General features: G+C 40.6%; 1 protein-coding gene across 8 annotated transcripts in view; it reads left to right on the top strand.

The window, feature by feature from the left end:
• MPDZ (multiple PDZ domain crumbs cell polarity complex component) overlaps nt 1-21,077 on the top strand; it is a 3,829,210-nt gene that overhangs the window by 601,503 nt on the left and 3,206,630 nt on the right. For all 8 annotated transcript variants that reach the window (XM_044061234.1, XM_044061239.1, XM_044061240.1 and 5 more), the window contains exon 4: nt 14,049-14,276. In XM_044061234.1, coding sequence (XP_043917169.1) covers nt 14,049-14,276 — 228 coding nt within the window. The remainder of the gene's footprint in view (nt 1-14,048; nt 14,277-21,077) is intronic.

Raw genomic sequence — 21,077 nt, forward strand, 5'->3', positions numbered from 1 at the left:
TTAGGGGTTGCCACAGCGGAACTCCGGTCCGCTAATGATTGGCAGTAGAGTTTTACGTGCTGGCTTGCCGGGCCTAACGCACAACCTTCAACGAAGGAACGCCCATTCACGCATGTCGCCACACAGAAGACACTCTAACTGAGAATCGAACGGGCAACGTCTAACTGTGAGGCGACAACGTGATTTATATAAATGCTTATGTTACAACTGTATTAGAAGTGTATTTCATGTGTATATCAAAGTGGTCTGTACAGAAGTGTGTTCAAAAGGTATTTTATAAAGTCAGGAAACAACACCAGGACTCAGAGGCAGAGCTGTAGGATCTAGTACAAAATTTTTTTAATGAACACAAGCACTTTCGTGGGCAACCCCACTTCATCAGATGTCTATACAAGTCCTGAGTAACTGGCTTACTCGCTCAACAATATGTGAATCTACTTGGAACATGTCCCTAAGAAAATGGTGAATGCTCTCTGTCCCTATATTATTGGGTATTACTGTGACTAGAGATACTACATCAAGGGTCATCAAAGTTGGGGAAAAAGGGAGACCTATACCTAGCAAGCAGGGCATCACTGCACAGGAAAGGGATACCCAGTGCTGTACATGGTTCTAATGGAAAACATGGTGGGCAGCCTAAACCACCCCAACAGAGTCCGCCAGTAACCGGGGAAGTCACTAGTTCAAGTATACGGCCAGGATCAACGGTTAAATGTTTTAAATATAACCAGTGGGGCCATGTAGCATAAAGATGTCCATGGAGGCAAGTGGGTAAAAAAGGTGAGTGAGCCAGTATGTTGGAATGAGATCAGGATCAACGGTTAAATGTTTTAAATATAACCAGTGGGGCCATGTAGCATAAAGATGTCCATGGAGGCAAGTGGGTAAAAAAGGTGAGGGAGCCAGTATGTTGGAATGAGAGAATGCCAACAGTATGTTGTCTGGAGATGACTACAAGGGTACCAGACTACCACAAGAGGTTATATCCTGTCTTAGTAGATGGAAAACAGGCCACTGCTAAGAGAGATACAGCCTTTGACCAAACCATTGTGAAGTGATAAAAGAGGAGCACTGTGTGCTTGGGCAGTCTACTTCAGTCAGAGCTTTAGGAGGGACCCTGTTCCAAATAACTTTGGTTAAGGTTCACCTTGACTGAGAGAGTGTAAATGGAAGCAAGCAAGTAGGTGTGTTTGAGGATATCCCTGCAGATGTCCTGATAGTGAATGATTTTGGTAATGCAATACCTTGTGTATATGCAGTTAAACGCAGTCAGGCTTGGAGACAAGCATGTGGGTCTTCTAGTCTGCACACTTAAAGCCAGTACTGGTGAGGTGGCTACTTTAGGGAGGGAGCTATCCTGTAGCAGTGAGACTGAAGGTGAGCCACAGCTGGTTGTGGGTACTAATGTTCCCTTGAACAGAGTGACTGCAAGGCAAGGGCAGAGGTGAGTAGTAGTACCGAGGCTGACAGTGAGGCTTTGCTGTCGGAGGATACCACACTTCCTGTGGAAGGGAATCTGGGAAGGGTTACAAAGTGAGCATTGAGACAGCCTCAGCTTTGAGACCGTACATTACAAGGCTTGAGGGAAGTAGCTAGGGAGGCGCCTGATTCTCAAGGAAAGGGTGAGTTTGTATACTGGGACAAAGGGTTACTGTATAGAGAGTGGATCCCCTGAGGGAGGGCAAGAGGGTGAGAGAAGACAGCAGTTGGTAGTGCCCAGAGCCTACCATCTGTCTCTTCTAACCATAGCCCATGACATTCCCTTTGTAGGTCATATTGGCATGAAGCGTACCAAGAGACGTAGTATGCAGAACTTTTATTGGCCTGCGACTGCGATTTCCAGGGATGTAACAGGGTACTGCAGGACCTGTGAGCATTGCCAAAAGGTAGGCAAGGCAGGAGAGAAGGTCAAAGCTCCTTTGATGCCTTTGCCTGTGATTGAGTAGCCCTTCCAGAGGGTAGCTTTGGATATTGTGGGTTCTCTGAGTACCACAAGTTCAGCAGGAAAGAAATATATCCTACTGGTAGTAGGTTGTGCTACCAGATACCCTGAGGCTGTGATTCTGTCCTCCATTGAGGCAGAAAAGGTGTCAAATGCTTTGTTAGAGATTTTCAGCAGGGCAGGTTTCCCAAAAGAAATACTGACTGAAAAAGGTGACAATTTCATGTCAAACCTGCTGGCTTGTTTGTGGAAGCACTGTGGGGTGAAGCACCTAAAGACCACCCCCTACCAACCCCAGACTAATGATCTTGTAGAGAGGTTAAACTGTACACTAAAGACCATGCTGTGGGCATTTGCAGACCGTTTTAAGAGGAAGTGGGGCAGATATTTGTCGGGTCTATGTTAAATGTTCGAACATCTAAAATGTCGAACATTACATGGTCGAGACCAAATGTTCGACATTTGGATGTTCAAACATTAAAAAAAAAAAAAAAAAAACACACCCCCCCCCCCTACTTAAATATACCGACTCTGAGACCTCACTTCAGTGCAGAAAAGAGAAGTTCTCCCTATCTGTACCATATGGTGCCATTGAAAGTCTATCTTCGAGCACTCAAAATTTCGAACGTTTGGTCTCAACCATGTAACGTTTGAAATTTTGAGCGTTCGAAGATTTGACAGGTACTCTGTTTGTCCCATCTGTTGTTTGCTTACAGAGAGGTGCCCCAGGAATCCACAGGTTTTTCACCATTTGAGTTACTGTATGAGCATAGGGTGAGGGGACCTCCAAATTTGATTCATGATGAGTGGGAGGGTAAGTATGAATCCCAGATGGAGTCTGTTGGGGTATATGTCCTAAACCTCAGGACAAGGCTCGGGTAACACATGGGCTTGCCTAGGAGAACCTGGCAGGAGCTCAACAGCAGAAAAGGTCTGTTATGGCAGGAATGCTTGAGCTAGAGCGTATGCTGTGGGGCAGTAGGTTATGATTCTCATTCCTATCAGACATAACAAGCTGCAGGCAGCTTGGGAGGGACCCTTCAGCATGGTAAAGAAGGTCAGTGATGTTAACTACATGGAAGAACTGCTGGGCAGGAGACAGGGGCACAAATTGTACCATGTTAACATGATGAAACCTTACCATGACAGGGAGGCCCTTGTTCTGAGTATTTGCAGGCAGGCGGAGTCTGAGGGGAATCTGGTGACTGATCTCCTCAGTGAAGTTCTGACTGACACCTCAATGGAAGAGGTAGCAATGTCCCATCAGCTGTCCTCTACCCAGGGTCGAGAAATCCAAGCAGTGTTACAGGAGTTTGGGGACATGTTCACTGGGAAACCAGGGTGTACCCACCTGGTGCTGCACCATGTGGATACATGACCCCAACGGCCTTTTAAGCAGGCCCCTTATAGGGTGCCTGAGAGAGTCAAACAGACTCTGTGGGAGGAAATACAAGAATGTTGGAACAAGGGGTAATCCAGGAGTCCAGCAGTCCCTGGATAGCTTGCAGAATTACATAGAGGTATTTAAGTTTTGAGCGTACTTGCATATTTATTTGCTAACACTGTGTGGGCCACTTGTAATAGCCTTGCTCTTGGTCATATTACTATTTGTATTGATATGAATATTACACAGTAGGATTGGACACCCTTTGTTAAAGGCCTTAAAGTAGCCGATAAGGAGTTGGCTGGTGGCAGTGATAACTACCTTATAGTCTGGGCAATTGGGGACATAGCTGTTAAACCTGTGCCAGCCTTTCCTAGGTGTGTGTGTGTGTGCGTGTGCGTGTGCGTGTGTGTGTGTGTGTGTGTGTGTGTGTGTGTGTCTGTGTGTAAATCATACCTCATAGAGTGTGCGTCAGCTACTTGGGCAGGGACATGAAGCACTGGTTGGACAGAGAGGGTGCTGGAGGTCTTGGCTTGGCCACTCAGCTGAAATCTCAACTGTATTCCTGTGCCAGTGGGGAGTCTTATTGGGGATCTGGAGAAAGAGGGAGAAACCAGCCCCAGACTGACTGTGGTCTGTGTGTGCTCTTTAGGGAAATTGCATCTGATGTAGGGAGCTGCATCTGGAAATACAGTGTGTGTACTTATCATCCTCCCATTGCACGTCCCCCTCTGGTGCTGGTGGTGAGGATTAAGGCTCCTTGATTACTGGTCCATAGGTGGGTCATCACAAGACCCACCACAGTTTTTTTTCCCAGGATGTTGGTGCCTTCCCTCCGTGTAGACTGGTTATACATCATCATTTTTTATCTTATCTCCTCTGTCTTAATTGTTAGTTGTTGAGCCTTATCTACCCCTATCCTTAGCATTGTTAAGTGTTCCATAAATATTTATGTTTGTGCTTTTCTTGATTTCCCCACTTTTCTGCTTTAAACTAATTTTCATAAAATTTCTGAAATATCTCGTAATACATCTGCAGGATCTCTGTTTATTTTTCTTGTTATAGGGTCCCTAAGTTGACAACAACCCTGTTTACTTTCTGTTGCCTAAGGCACTATGTTAAGAGTTTTTGTGCTTTGGAGTTCGTATTAAAAAAAGTTACTTAACAGTCTTTCTAAACTGATGTATATCATCCAGATACTCCCTTATTTCTCTTTAGCACTCTGCATTTGTTTCTCTTCTTGTTCTATGACATTCCTTGTTATTTTTAATACTTTAAACTTTGCCAGCCCTCTAAATAATTCTTATTACTTCTTAACCAGATCCTTTTTATTTCTACTCTTTGTATTTTAACTGCACTTTTATTTTATCCCATTCACTAGCTATAACGTATTTTATTTTTTGTACTTCATTTTACATTTGTTTACCGAGGAATTCCGGTTAGGCAGGCTGCCCATTTTTAGTGGAGGCCTGGGGAGAAAAGTTCCAGTATTAACAATACAAGGTTATAAAAATAGGAAGAATGAATTACAGTAAGTATACAAATAGAAAGCTTGTCTTAATAAAGTTGTCATGCACAATTTGCTTTGGTTACATTTAGTGGTAGTTAAGTATATTCATATGTAGCACATTATGCAGTGGACTGAGATACATTCATTACGCTAGTGACAGTGATAATATTTTGAGATAAGAAAGAAAAAAAATTGGAGGTAAAAAAAGTTGGTTTAAATCTGTGTATGTTAGTCATTAGTAGCATAGATTAGATAACAAATAAAGGAGGTGAACATGAGAAGTGTTTCAGTTAATGAGGTGTGGTTTTTGGGATAGTGAAAACCAAAAATGTTTGTGTATAATGTGTAAGTAGTTTAGCCTGGATCAGACCAGGTGCATATCATTAGCTAGCTAGATTTGATATGAGAAGGTTTTTGAAGTTGGCTTTATTGACTATAGTTCTTATGTTAGGGGGTATGGTATTCCAGATTTTTGCAATGTAGCTGGAGTAGAGAGAGTCACTTGAGCTATTTTTACTTTTGTTAACTTCCATTAACTTCCATTAGTGATTTATTATTGGATCGTAGTAAGCATTTACTTGAGTATTAATTTAATAGGCCTTGTAGAGATGTTTTTTTTCAGGCTGGTAAAATATGCGATGGGCCATAGTGAGCAGGTTGGGAAGGTGTAGTCAAGATAGTGATTTATGGGCCTGGCAGTGATGAGACCTAAAGGCTGAACCTATTGCAGACTTTGCTATTTTGTTTTAACCGGTATTCATTTTGGCCAAGTCAAATTTGTTGAGATTAACGAGTATGGGAGATGCATAGAAAAGTGCGGAGACTAGGTGGGTTCTGGCAGTAATGGTTTTAGTATTGTTGGGGAGGTATTTGTTGCATGTGTGTAGAGTTCCAAGCTTTTTGTGAACTTTTTTTATTGTTTGGGCAGCATGTAGATCGAACTTTATGTTTTGTCTGTTATAACACCTAGAAGTTTGGTTTGGGGGACTGGTGTGTTATGGGTTTTATTACTTTAAATTATTTTGAATGAAGGGTTCAGATTTATGGCTTTTGTGGGATGAAATAGAATCAGTTTAGTTTTGTTTGGGTTGTGTACGAGTTGTGCATCTGATAGCCATATTTTGACTGCAGTATAGGATTGTTGTGTTATTTTTTGAAGTTCCTGGAGGGTTTGGAGCAAAACTGATTAAGCTTAAATCATGTGCATATTGGAGTAATGTAGCCTGTAGGATGGCAGTTTGAAGGTTGCTAGTGAATAAATTGAAGAGAATGGGACCAAGGATAGACCCTGAGGAATACCTAAGGTAACAGGTTGTTTTGTTATTTGAGAGCTGTAGAGTACTTTCTATCTTCTCTGGATAATTTTCACTGTTCATTCCGTAAATTCCTCTTTTTAACAGGTAGAAGCGGAAGTGCCAGTTCTTCATCTTTACATTATTACCCGGCATTTTTATCTTGGTAATTATTATGATCTGAAATAGTTATTGGATGTATATCAAAGTTTTCAGTTAATTGCACATGTGAAGTATAATTTAAGTCTAGCCCAGATGTCCTTCAAGGATGTATCTGCAGTCATCACATATGGGTTGTCCTGCCTCAGGCAGCCCTTCGGTCGGCCGGATTCCAAAGTCTGGGTCTGGCCTCGGCTGATGTCGCACTTTCCCCGACGTCAGAGCATGTGGGGTACAAAAGCATCAGCCGACGCCATCTTCCTCAGTCTTTCTTGCCGCGTGGTGCCCGAAGCAGAAGCAGTTCGCAAGTGCCGGTCGGTCAGCTCCTGTGATTCAGATACTGAAGACTTCGAAAAAGCTAAGTACCCCGTTGGGGACTCTTTCTTGCCTCAGCCGATGTCAGATAAAGTTAATAATTGTTTAACCTGTGGGAAACAAATACCTCATAAGGATTTCCACTCTTACTGCCTCCCCTGCCTAGGCCCAGACCATGACGTCTCAGCCTGTTCAGCCTGTGCTTCCTTCAACCGACGAACTCTTAGACGTCAGTTGGAGTTTGCAGAGGAGTTTTTTTGGGGCTAGTTTTGCTTATAAAATGCCATCGGAGACTCCGACTTCGCATTTAGTCAAAAAACAGAAGGACAAGAACCGACACACCGACCTTGAAGAAGAATATGTAAATTCTCTTTCGAGTTCTTGCTACTAAAATCACTTCTTTCATACCAAATATTTTCATAAATTTCTTCAGAAATCTACTATTTTTTCTTATATTTTTACTTCTAGGCCCCAGAAACATTTTCATTGTTGCAAATCAAATTCCACTCCCCACCTATAAGTAATATTTCCTGCTGAAAGCTGGTTATTTCTTACAAAATTCTTCTCAGCACCAAAATAGCAATTTTATTTGGAATATCACTGCATGCTAGTTGGCTCGAGATGGTTGTCACTGCTGAAGTCACACACCGACCCCATTTGCAAAATGGGAAAAAGAGGTTGAGGCTGTATGGATAAATGCATGCTAGTAGCCCCTTACTACTGCAAATCTGCCATTATTATATTTTTTCCTCTTTGTCAACAAGAGTAAGAGATTTTTACCCAGTGCAGAGAGGGAATGTTTCCTATGTGGACAAGTCACTTTGTCGTTAGTATGTACCTTTTCTAAGCACTATAGATATTGAGTAGTAGACCGTCTTTTAGTAAAGCTGTTCTGTAGTCCCTTTTGCAGGAGACTTGCTTTGTTTCTTTTAGGCTTCTTTCTGCCCTTTGTTTTTTCCCCACAAGCTGAAGGTCTGTCCATGATGTTCTTCGTGTTTCACTGTTGCAGTCATTACATTTGGGTAATCTGCTGGCAGGTTGTCCTCAGTTGGCCTGATTAACAAAGTCTTGGGTCCTGCGTCGGTTGCTGTCCCTTCTTCCATGAGTCAGGTCGTCAGGGGTATAAAACATGCAGCCGACGCCATTACATCAGTCTTTCTTGCCGTGCGGTGCCCGAAGCAGAAGCAGTTCGCAAGTGCCGATCGGCAGACTCCTGAAATTTTCGTTTTCGAGTTTCAGATCCGAAGTCTTCAACTAGAAAGCTAAGTACCCCATTGGGGAAACTTTTTCTTACTCCTTACCAATGTCAGTAAAAGTTAATAATTGCATTACTTGTGGGAAGCAAATACCTCATAAGGATTTTCATTTGTACTGTATTCCTTGCCTAGGCCCTGACCATGACATACCTTGCTCTCGGTTCTGTGCTTTATTTAATAAATGCACTATCAAATGTCGGTACATTTTTGCTTCTAAATACTTTGGCTGTCGCTTTAATTATCCAGAAATGTCATCGGTTAGCAATCCGACTACCGGAATACTTAAAAAACGAAAAGACAGCCGTTGAGGTCTAAAACTGTTGATGACGCTTCTCCTAGGCCAGTCGCCAGTACTCAGTGAGGTGCTTTCGCAGCTCCTGATACCCACTACTTCTGATTTGCAGGCCTCAACTGAGACCCATTCGGAGTCCGGTATGCCTCGAGATGCTTCAATTATGGAACCCGCGGATGTCTACCTTGGATGCGTCCGGAGCCACTGTGTAGGGCACCGGCTTCTGAGGGTGTTTTCAGGCCTACAGATTTGTATATTAAACCGATGCCTTCTTCAAAACTAAGGCCAAAATCTCGACCTATGTCTAAAAAACCGACGCCTAGGTCACATGTGCAGGCCCCTATGCCTATAAAACAAATAATCAAAATGGCTGAAGATTTAATTATTCTGATCAGGGGTAGCCAACCCCCCCCCCCCCCCTTTAAGAGGCCTAGGCAAAATATTGACTATGAATCTTCTGAACAGGATTCTATCTCTTCTGACTCTTCCATTGAACAGGAATTGTCTATTCCTACTTATGAGGACTCTGATGCAGAGGACTCTATTCCTTCTGCATCTCCCCCTGAGGACTTTTCTTTTGGGGGAAACTTTACATACCTTAAGAGAACATTTCCACTGGGAAAGTCAATATTTTTCTAAATCTAAAAAGAGGCTTAGGGATTTTCTTCTTCTTCCTTAGCATAGGCCTTTGGCTATACCTCCTGTTCTAGACATTGTTGATGATGCTTTTTTCCTGAATCTAGTATGGCTCCTGATGCTGTGCCTCCGGCTTCTTGTAAGCCAGACAGATACTACAGGGTGTCTGACTCCCACAAATTCCTTTTCAAAAATCCTGTTGCGGATCCTGAAACCATTTCTCAGGGCCCCAAGGGCATTAAGGCTTCTACTGCTAAAAATCCTACCCCTTCTGATAGAGATTCCAGGGTGCTGGATAGATGGGGTAAGAAGGTCTACACTTCTGCAACCTTAGCAATTAGGGCTTTAAACTGTCAATTTCATATGCTAAAATATCAGCAGCATATCATGGAACTGCTTAAACGGAAAATTATGTTGATTTCTGACTGTGTGGAAAATAAGGATTTACAGGTTCTATTGCATTCAGCTGAACAAGTTGGAAAACATACTTTGCAATGTGGTTTTGATTCTTTGGAGGCCTCTTGCAGGGCTGCTGTAACTGGGTCTGTGCTAAGAAAGCATGCTTGGCTGAAAGAGCAAACTCTGCCTGATCATGTTAAAGCAAAATTGTTGGATGCGCCTTTACAACAGGACCGTCTCTTTGGTAATAAGGCAGAAGAAGTTCTAAAAAAGATGGAAGGTAAAGCTAAATCTATGCAAACTGTAAAAGATTTCTTACAAGAGCAACCTCCATGATTTAGTAGGCACTGGCCTTTCCCGTTCCTTCGAGAGTCACTCAAATCAAACCCAGGCATTCCAAAGGCACCAGGTTTCAGTCCCAAAGGACTTTCAGAACAAAGCAATGGGGTTCCTCCTCATCCAAATCTGGAAACAACAAGACACCTCCCTATGGTAAGCAGTCTCAATGACTTACCTCTACACTTACCAAGCACTTACTTTTAGCCACCCCTTTGGGGGGAAAACTGGCTCTTCATGCAAAAAACTGGCAACTTATAACCCAGGACAAATGGTTTTAAATATAGTATCCCAGGGATACAGTTTTCATTTCCACACATTGCCAACTCCAAACGGGTGGCCAGACCTTCCCCCAAATCAGTGGGCAGAGGCCCAGAAACAAGTACTTTCCCTCATAAGCATGGAGGATATTCATCTAGTACCAGAAGAGGAAAAGGGACAAGATTTTTATTCAAGACTTTTCCTGGTACCCAGAAAAGACAAATCATGGCGTCCAATTCTGGACTTATCTACTCTAAACACCTGCCTGGACATTCCAAAATTCAAGATGTTGACTCTTCACAAGTTACTTCCAGTGCTAGGCAAAGATGCCTGGTTGGCAACTCTAGATTTAAGAGGCTTACCTGCGTATCCCAATCAGGGAATCTTGCAGAAGATACCTCCACTTAAAAGCAGGCTACTTGCATTACCAGTTCTCTGCACTGCCCTTTGGCTTATCTACTGCCCCCAGGGTCATTACAAAGTGCCTGTCTCCAGTAATTGCATTTTGCAGGCAAAGAAATATTCAGATATATCCATACCTGGACGATTGTCTAATTCAGGCAAAAAACAAGGACATTCTTCTAAAACATCTGGAGTTTGTAAAAAAAAAAAAAAAAGGGTTCTAACTTGTCTAGGGTACACTATAAACCAAAATAAATCACAACTGGAACCCTCTCAAAAAATTACATTCCTGGGTGCAAACTTGAATACAGCTGCCCAGATGGCTTTCCTTACACCAGAAAAGGAAATTCATTTGGTGACTTACTTCAAACAGATGGCCACAAAAACACTTTTTCTGCAAGGCAAGCACTGCAAGCCTTGGGGTTCATGGCCTCCTGCATTCTCCTAATTCCATATGCAAGACTGCATATGAGGAAACTTCAGTGGTATTTAAAAAGTCTATGGAGTCAGCATTGTTACAGCCTGGAAACAGTGATTCCTATCATACCTTGCCTGCGCCTAGAGTTCCTATGGTGGGCAGAGGCCTGCCACCAGAACAAGGGACTGCCATTCACACCACCCCCTGCTGACCAAACCCTAACTACAGACGCATCAGATATGCATGGGGTGCTCATCTGGCAGGGAAGTGCATTCAGGGAAAATGGAACCCAAATCAAATGCACCTTCACATAAATCAAAAAGAAATGCTAGCTGTGCAAAATGCACTGACAGCCTTCAAAGACTACCTTCATCCAGGACAATTACTGATAAAGATGGACAACACCACGGTTATGTGGTACATAAACAAGCAGGGGAGTACACACTCCTACCCCCTCTGCAGACTAGCCATGGCATTGTGGAACACGGCCTTGAGATATCAAGTACAACTACAAGCTCAATTCCTGCCAGGAAAGCTGAAAACTCTGGCAGACGAAATGAGCAGAAATCTCATGGACCCACACGAATGGAAATTGGAGCCACAAATTTTCAACATGTTGACACGCAAATGGGGGAGCCCAGACATAGATGTTTTTGCCTCACCCCAGAACTATCAGTTGGACAAATTTTGCACAAGAACTCATCACAAAAAAGCCTGGAAAGTGGATGCTCTGTCCTTCAGCTGGAAAACCTATCAGTTTATGCCTTTGCCCCTCTGCCTCTGCTCTCCAAAGTTCTACTAAAAGTCAAACAGGACAAACCAAAAATTATTTTGATTGCTCCAAACTGGCCTCACCAACATTGGTACCCTCTCCTGCGCAGTGTGCTGCACCTTCCACCATGGCACCTGTCTCGGACACCTTACTTTACTGTCTCAGCAGAACAACCAAACTCTGCACACTCGGCTCCAAACTTTGAATCTTGCAGCGTGACTAATCACCTAAATTCACCCTTAGCATCCCTCAGCAAACCTGTAATGGATGTCATTTTGGAGGCGAGAAAACCTAGTACTAGAAAATCTTATGCTGACAAATGGAAAAGATTCTCTGCCAGGAATCAGTCTCAAGGGATAAGCACAGCAGTGCCCAACATTCCTCAGATTTTGCAATACTTAACTGAGATGCTTCACAAGGGCTTGTCCTTTTCTTCCATAAAAATCCATGCTTCAGCCATTTCATCTCATTACAACACAGAACTTCCCCTCTTCTCTCAACCTCTGCTAAAGTAGTATATCAGAAGGGTCAAAACTTTAAGACTACCCAGGAGAGCTCCAACCCCTTTCTGGGACCTTAATTTTGTATTGGAGAAACTCACTGTCCATCCTGTCAAGCCAACTGCTACCGCATAATTAAATTTCTCTCCTGGAAAACAGCTTTTCTTTTAGCAGTCACTTCAGCTAGAAGGATTTCCGAATTACAGGCTCTTATGACAGTGGAGCCTTTTATCATTTTTCATGCGGACAGGGTATCTCTCAGGACCAACCCATCCTTCATGCCTAAGGTGGTTTCCAGTGTGGCTCTTAATCAGACCATTCATTTGCCAACTTTCTTTCCCAATCCACAGAATAAGGGGGAGCGGATTCTGCATTCATTGGATGTACACAGACAACTTAGATTTTACTTAAACAGGACTAAATCTCAAAGAAAATCTGATCAACTGCTGGTAGCATTTGCTGCAGAGGCAGGGGGAAAGGTTATTTCAAAGCAAACCATTTCCAAATGGATAAGCCATTGTATTTGTTTCTGCTATAACTACCATGGAAAAACTATCCCCCAGGGGATCAGATCCCATTTTACCAGGGCTGCATGTACTTCAGCAGCCTTTCTCAGAGGTGTTCCTACCAGGGACATTCTAGAAGCTGCTACCTGGAGCTCAGTTCATACTTTCACCAAACATTACCATTTACCACTTTTCTCTAAATCCAGAGCTGGCTTTGCCACTGCTATCCTGCAGGGCCTTATAGCTGGTCCTAATGCTGTATAATTGCCTCCTCCCAACCATAGCTTTGGGAATCTACCCAAATGTAATGACTGAAACAGTGAAACACGAAGAACATAGTACAGTGGTGTACACTTACTATAAATGTAGATGAGTGTATTCACTGTTGCAGTCTTGGTTACCCTCCCTCCAGCCCCTATTTTTCTATGGCTATACCTCTACTTTCTATTACTATACTTAAAAGCCCTTTTGGTGTGTTTGCTTTTGGTTGGAGGTGTATATCTTTTGTGTTTTTATTTTTATTTGCTCCCCATTTGGGGGGCACCTGACATTTGGGGCAAGAAAAACTGATGTAATGGCATCGGCTGCATGTTTTATACCCCTGACGACCTGACGTCATAGAAGAAGGGACAGCAACTGACGCAGGACCCAAGACTTTGTTAATCAGGCCAACTGAGGGCAACCTGCCAGCAGATTACAAAAATGTAATGACTGCAACAGTGAATACACTCGAACATATACATTTATGGTAAGTGTACACAACTGTACTTTTCTATGCACTGCAGAGGGATACTGAAAGTAAATTCCAGTAAAGACTGGAATATTTACAGATACTGGTTGATCTTCCAGAAGGCCCTCTGCATTGAGAACATTATTCCTGCCCTCTGCTGCTTTTAGTTGAACACATTAGATGCTGAGAAACATGTAGTAAGTAAATCTTCAAGTTTGTGATTTTATATCCTTTTCATTTGGTATATTTTGCTGTAGGTGTAACAATGTTTTATTTAAAGTCTTGAATTTGGGATATTAGAAGTTCTTAAGCTCTCTTACCCTGGTGCATAAATGCCATAAATGGATTAAAGATGTTATGCTCTGGCAAAATTTCCCCTAGTCAGTATGACTACCACTTTCGGATCCCCTCAAAAGAGGCCAGTGTCCTAGTGGGGCTAACACCATGAATAAAAAGCTAAATGTTTGCTCAAGAGTTTAGACTTTACGAAGACATGTGAGATCATAATATGGATATATTTGTGGCCCGTCTATTGTAAAGGGTCAACTTAAAGATCTGCTGGTATAGTGAGTACCCATAGTGCCCTTTTCTGCAGTCCATAAGGCTGTGTGCAATTCATACTGCCTACTAGTTAGAACAGTATAATTTCTCGCCAACATCACCACTGATTGTTTTTAGTTTTCTTCCTAATAATAGCAGTAATCTTCCATGTAAGTGGGCAAGACTGAGTCAACACATTAAATCTCGAAACGTAATCAGATGTTTAACAATGTGGTTTAGTACACTTAACTCTAACCTCTGTAAATGTATGATTCTTACCCCTATCAACCTCATTTTGCAATCACAGTGAGGTAATCCAAGAGCTGAATTGTGGATTTCTCAGAAGCACATTCTAACTGTATAATGAATTAATTCTACTGTTTCTGTTTGATTGCTAGGTAAATGTTATGCCTACTTCAATTCCTTCCACGAGTGAATTTTCACCATCGTTTCAACATGGGTTGAGTTCTGGCTCAGCAGCACTTAATGAATCCTACGTAGCAGCTCAGCAGCAAAACGGTAGTCAAGCAAGCCTGTCAGAAGCCACAGCGAAGTCCCTAAGTCCTCAGATTGACAATAGACCATCTTCTGATGAATTTGACCAGATAATACAGAAAATGGCCCAGGTATAGCTGCATCTGAGTGGAGTAATTTCTTTTGTATATGGTAGGGTTTTACTGTTTTTTTGGTGTTGCTACAGTAGTCTTAAAACTTTTTCATGTAGCATGATACACTTCAGATTTACAGGTGTCATAAAACAGTAGCACATCTGTGGGGGACAGATAACCATTAAAGGGGTATGTGAAAGGAAAGTAGCATAACTTCACCATAATGAGAGAATAGTATTAATGATGGTCAGTATGATAGTGTGGGAAAATGTTGAACAGGATACTTTCTAATAATGATTGGTAAAAAAATGGGATTGACTACAGGTGATTTAAATATTTTAATTGAATTAACTCCTGTCTTCTGTCCATTTTCTTCTCTGGACTACAATGATGTGCACAAGGACAATGATATATTTTCTAAAATAGGCTACCATTCAGCCAAGATGAACAGGAATATATTTTCAAGGATGGGGGAAATTATTAAAAAATGTCAGTTTTTAAATTGCTTTACTTTTATTACAAGTTAAGGAAATATGAAGCACGCTTGTATATTCCATGTTGGGGGTCAGTGTTGAAGTCTAGCTGTGGTACCTCCCAAAATGGTGCAAGTTTATCATTTTTTTTTTTACTGATCATTCTGTGTTTTTATGCAGGCTGAGTGTTTAGCACTTAACAGATTGATGCAGCTCTGTGTTCCACTGAAAGCAGATGTTCTTTTAAGAAAATATTTGACATAAAAAACAGCTTGTTGTATTAGGGAGTCACAGATGTCTGCAAAAATAGTTAACAGTTTGGAAAACACATTGTTGGCATGAATAAAAATAAGCAGAGACTTGTATTTTGGCATGATATGTCCAAACATAGGAAACAATACTGCAACTTTTCATTTCCTACAGGCTTTTTTGGTGTGTACTTGCTTTGAACTTCAGTGTTTAGTCCTTTACTGATGTATGAGTCGCTCAGTATGAATTAACATAGCTCTGCATTCCACTGATCCAATATTTGTGATTTCACAAAGAGGTATCTTAAAAGGCCACCAACATGTATTAAAGAGCTAAAATGTCTTCAAAGTGGCCATCAATCAGAGAAGAACATTGCTTTCATACTAATAATGGAGACTGTTGGGATGATACTTCCAAAAATAGAGTACCTTGCTGCAACATCTTATTTCTTCAGGCAGCTTATTTTGTGCTTACTTCATACTTTGCTGTTTCAAGATTATGTCCAGAATCAAAACTTATTGAAATTTTTAGAGCTTTTCTGAACAGTTTGTGTCAAAACCATAGACTAAAGCCAAATGCCAAGAAATGTGTAATCGTATCCTTTGACAAGTAAGATGTCCCTTGTAACTATCGCATTGACAACATACCAGTAAAAATTGATCTAGTAGTTAAGGACCTGGGAATTTGTTGTGACACCCCTGCACTGGCCCAGTAATCAAGGAGACTCAATCCTCACCACTAGCACCAGTGAGGGATGTACATATTGGGAGGATGCCAAGTACACACACAGTAAAGTACACTTTCCCTTAAGAGCTCACAGTGATCACAGTCAGTCTGGGGACTAGTTTCTCCCTATTTCTCCAGATACCCAATAAGACTCCCCACTGGCACAGCTATAGGGTTAAGATCTCAGCTGAGTGGCCAAGCCAAAACCTCCAGCACCCTCTCTCTCCAACCAGTGATTTGTGTCCCTGCTAAGTAGCTGATACACACACACTTTGAGATTTGATTTATACACAAACACACACCTGGGAAAGACTGGCACAGGTTTACTAGCTATGCCCCATTCCCACCTGCCACTACTTATCAACTACTTTTAAGGCCCCTACCAAAGGGTGCCCAATCTTACTGTGTAATGTTACTATTATCCAAATGGTAAGCGTGACGAACACTTTCAAGGTTATTTAGAAGTGGCCTATGCAGTGTCACCAAATACATATGCAAGTATTCTTAGAGCTTAAATATCTCTAAACAAACCAGCTACAATTAAAAGGTTTAAATATATTTAATAATACATAATAAAAGAACAAGAAAATATTAACACAGTAACTGCCGAGTTCAGAATCACAGGAAATATTTTAAAATAACATTGCAGGACAGTCTCAAATGAATACAGAAAACATCTAAACTAATCTTTACTATATTCCTGTCTATATCTAAAAGATGCTTTGCCCTAACTAACTTACTTGCAGAGCAAGGCAAATGCAGATAAGTGCTGAATGGATGTTTCTAGATCCAAGACAAGATACGAAATACACACTTTCTCTGAGAGAGTTCTTAAATTAATAATCAACATTACTGCTGGGTTAGCTCAGATGACATCACTCTGTCACCTGCCTTCAGTTCCCATGCTAATAGAAACTTAACACAATTTTTATTTCTCTGTGAAAAATACATATCTCTCAAATGTTTGCATAGAACTGGAAGTCGTAAAACAATTAAACACTTTTACATTTGAAACCTAGTAATTATTTCTGGTTCAAGACAATAGGAAAACTTCTAGCTGTAGAAGTCGTGTCTGCTTACTGCACTGAAACTGAGATAGAATCGTAAAACAATTTCCACTTATTTTCTTGAGGGTTTGCAAGTTAACTCTGCATGTTCCAGCTTCTACTGTTAACACATACATTTGCACAGGTTTATCGTTTATATACATCTCTGTTCTTTTCCAGTAGGGTACATTGTAGTTATATTCTTGAAGCTCAGTACATAACATACAGTCCTGTATAAGTCATAGCAATATTCACAAATAACATGCAGTTATTTACAAAATTAAAGCTAACTGAGCTAGCAATGTCACATTTGTATATAAATCATATTAATATTTTGAAGTGATATATAATTATTTACAAAATTCCAGATAGCTGGACTGGCGGTATTTCCAGGGTGTCACACTTGTATAGACCTGAAACTTGTCTTTCAGTTACCATCTAACCACTATGGTATAAAAGTGCTTTTTCATTGCACAGCTTCTTACTAAGGGTATGGTATCCAGGTCCAGGTCTAAGGATTTCATTATTCCACTGTATTCCACACTCATCAGGCCAGTCATTGAGTATAATGCCTCTATCAGTGCGTACATGTCCAATCATTTGATACAACTAATTTGCCCACATTTTATAACTAAGAAAGTCAGTTGTGGTTTGTGATTTTTTTCAGACCTTGCCCTCCCTTAAAGAAGTAGTGCAGCCTGACTGTGGTTATTATTAAGGGGGCACATAGCCTCTGTTCAAATTGCTGTGTATGTGAACTCCACGTCGCATATTCTTGTTTAACTTAACATGTTCCCAAACCATTGTGTCAAGACATTTTGGAAGCAGACCTTGAACTCAGTTCCGCACATTCCCAAACATTTCCTCTGTCCTTCCACTCAGGTCTCCAGAATCTGTTCCTCACTTAAAGGAAAAGCAATTCAAATCTACTTGGAGTATTAAAGTACCTATGAAGACATTTCTGTGCAGTTATATTTTGGACTTCATAGAATATCTAGAGGTCTTACTAATGTGATCCCGTTGTTCTTTTATAATTTGTCATGCTAATCTTCATTCCCATTCTTTACTGATCTCGTCTGATTTTTATAGTTATAATGTAGTATTTTATATGTCTTGCTATTTTATCCATTTTGTGATAACATCATGTGTTTTTGATTCCACTAAAGACTTTGCCAGAGCCGTTTTTTTCATCCAGTACTCCCCTCTCTGTCTTTCTGTCTTTTACTTTTTGTCTATATGCTGCTGACACTGTCACTTTTCCATTTCAACTTATTCACTCCCGGTAGTATGGTTTCTTTGTTAATTTTCTCTAGTTACTTCCTGTCATATCTTACCTGTTTTCCTTACACTAGTTTGTATGCATTTTTACTAGTAATATCTCCTTTATCATCTCCTTCTCTGGTTTAGTTTTTATAATATTTTGTCTGTCAGTTTGTGAATATAGTATTCGTTATAATTATTGCCATTATCCTTAGGGTTTTGCTTCTAAAACCCTACTCAGTTTTAGTATGTTGTCTATATCAAATAGTGAATACAGAGCATTTGTTTCACTTACTGTACATGGGTTCATAGGTATTTGGTAGGCTTCTGATCTATAAAAATCTTTAGTAGTTTTCAGTGTTGTATTTTGCATCCAGATAACTCTGAGGTGGGCAGAACAAGGATATGTTGTGACATTTACTTGGTGCCCCTTTCTATGAGGGACAGGGGTGCTAAACAAGGGATGAAATTGCAGTTTTCCATCCATTTCTCCATGATGCATTTGAATAGAGCAAGAGAAATACATTGCTTTACGTGGAGTGGAAGTTGGTTCTTTAGAAGAAGTATACTCCATGATGCATACCTATCCCTCCAACATATGCTATTTATGCTGCCAAACAGCTTGCAATCCCGTGAAAGGGTGTTCATGATACCACTGCACTTGTCAACATAGGTTCACTGATACCTGACTGTGGGATCAATTTTACTCTGAACTTCACTGTCAAGACATTTTTCTGATGATGTATGCAAACATGAAAAATACTTCAGAGAAAAGAAGGATCCTGCATCTATTTTCAGCAAGAAGTTTGACATTGTCTAGAGTAATTTTTGAAGTTATATTTTTCAAAATTTCTGCAAAATGTGTCAGAAAAGAAAATTGCTTGTTTTTGTTCATGTTCGTGATTGAGAGTATGGAATTCCAAGCAAATATGTTGAACATCTTCATTGCAAGCTCTTTGGCAATTCTGTATTTTTCGGTGACCAGATATTTATAGAAATACTGCAGTGTACTTTCTCTTTTCTTTCTTCAGTAAATTGTGGAACACTGAAATTAAGTAACCTCCAACTGCCATGTACTGACACTTTCTCTGGATCTACAGAAAAGAGGCTCAAATTGTCTTATCTTGCAAACAAAGTAAATCTCAAAATTCTTAAAACACCAGTTTACTTTGTGTATTTTTCTCCTAAAATATTTGTACTGTGGAGTATGTTGTGCATAGGTCGGGAAGTCTCGTATCTCATCCATACTTCTCAACCTGTTAATGCAAGAAATCTGGACAAAGCCTGAAATTCTGGTTGGCAAAGGCCCAAAAATAGGGACATATTTTAAGTATTACTCTCATAATCGTAGAAAGTTGCTAGAGTAAAAAGTGTTGTGCAAGTGTGCATTTTGTGAACAATATGAAGTCTGAAACTCAAATGTATATTATTATTGAATTATTTCAATCGGTGATTTGCCATAAAACCACAGATTTTATGAGGAACAGACCAAAAATATAAAGCAAAAATTAGGACATTTTGCTAAAATCTGGACAGTTAAGAGGTATGAATTCTCAACCTGCAACGTCTGACTCCTGAAAAGTTTTGTTTTCAATTTGAAAGCTCTTTTAGGCTGTGAATATTTGCTTTAGAAATAGTTCTTTTCCCTGTAGTTGCATGTTGAGATCTTTCAATTGTGCTTACAATATCACAACAGAAAAAGAGATGTTCATTTCTGGACTCATTCTCAAGCTATATGAATGTTTTTACTCATTTGTGGAAACATGTATTTCATAAGAAATGTTTCTTAGAAGCAAAATGTCAGCGCACTCTTTATTGTAATTAATTATACGTTTGCACTTGGCTTCTACTTCAAGAAAGGCTTGAAATGCCCTATATTTTAGTGCGTTAGGGCTGAGGTAGTTTACAGTGCTAACTACAGCCGACATTACAAGGCCAGACAGTAACACTTTGCCATACAAAACGTGCTGGTGTGTAATAATAGGGATGCTTGCATATCTTGTCTTTCAGTAAATTCTTGAGTAAGGGTAACTGCTGCATCTCGTTCTCCATACATAACTAGGTCGGTAGAGTCCAGTTTCATTCACGTACTCTATCACATCAGTAGTGGTTTCTTTTCCAAGTTTATGACCTACCAAAGAGCACATGCCAGCAAGGTCTTCAATATCTTCAGAGTTTCTGTCGGCAAAAAAAAAATAAAAAAAAAAAAGAAGTTGAACGTTGGTAGAAATAACTGCTGTTCTTTCCTGACAAGTCATGCCATAAAGATACCTTTTCAGATAGTCCTCTCTTTTTTTTCAAGCATAAGCCTGAAACGGCAATTAAAATGTACTTCTGTAAAAAGTCAGCCCCATAAAGCTTTTCCAGACAGGTTTTTTAGATAGCGTTTTAAGATCATGGTGTTTTTTCTATGAGGTAATGTCGTATAGAAGTAGGCGACTTTCTAATTGTGCAGTCAGGACACCTTTGCCTTTAGCTACCCATCTAGTTATGAGAGGAACAGTGATATCCTTTAGGCCCAGAATAGCAGATATTTGACTTTAGAGATGCATTTCTGAATGTGGGACTGGTCAAGCCAACTGCCAAGATATCTAAATTAAGTGGTGGTTTCAATTTGGTGATTGTTTGTGTCCTTAATATGGATTGAGCTAGGGGCTTTAGTAAGTCTTTTCTTTGTGCCAGACAGCATGGACTTTTTTTTTTTTAAGACTGAGTAGAAGTTTTGAGCAAAGTAATTTGCTTAGTTATAGTTGGACAGCTTGTAGTTGTCTTAGAATAATGATGTAAGCAGAGTTGGATCTGTAGATATCCATATCATCAGCAAGTAGGAGGAGCTGCAGATGAGGTATGTCATGGGGCAGTTTATTTATAAAAGTGAAGAATAATATTGGGGCCAGTAGTGATCCCTGTTGTATCCCTGAGAGAGTGAATGCTGCTTTGACAAAGAGGAGCCAATCTTAACTGTGAAGGATCTGTTGGTGAGAAAATCTTTGAACGGTTGGATAGTTTCTGAGCTTACACCTGTGCCTTCTGGGAGCATTAGTGAAATGGAATGGTCAACCAAG

The sequence above is a fragment of the Protopterus annectens genome, chromosome 2.part0, assembly GCF_019279795.1.
Source record: "Protopterus annectens isolate FY-2018-M chromosome 2.part0, PAN1.0, whole genome shotgun sequence".
NCBI lineage: Eukaryota > Metazoa > Chordata > Ceratodontiformes > Protopteridae > Protopterus > Protopterus annectens.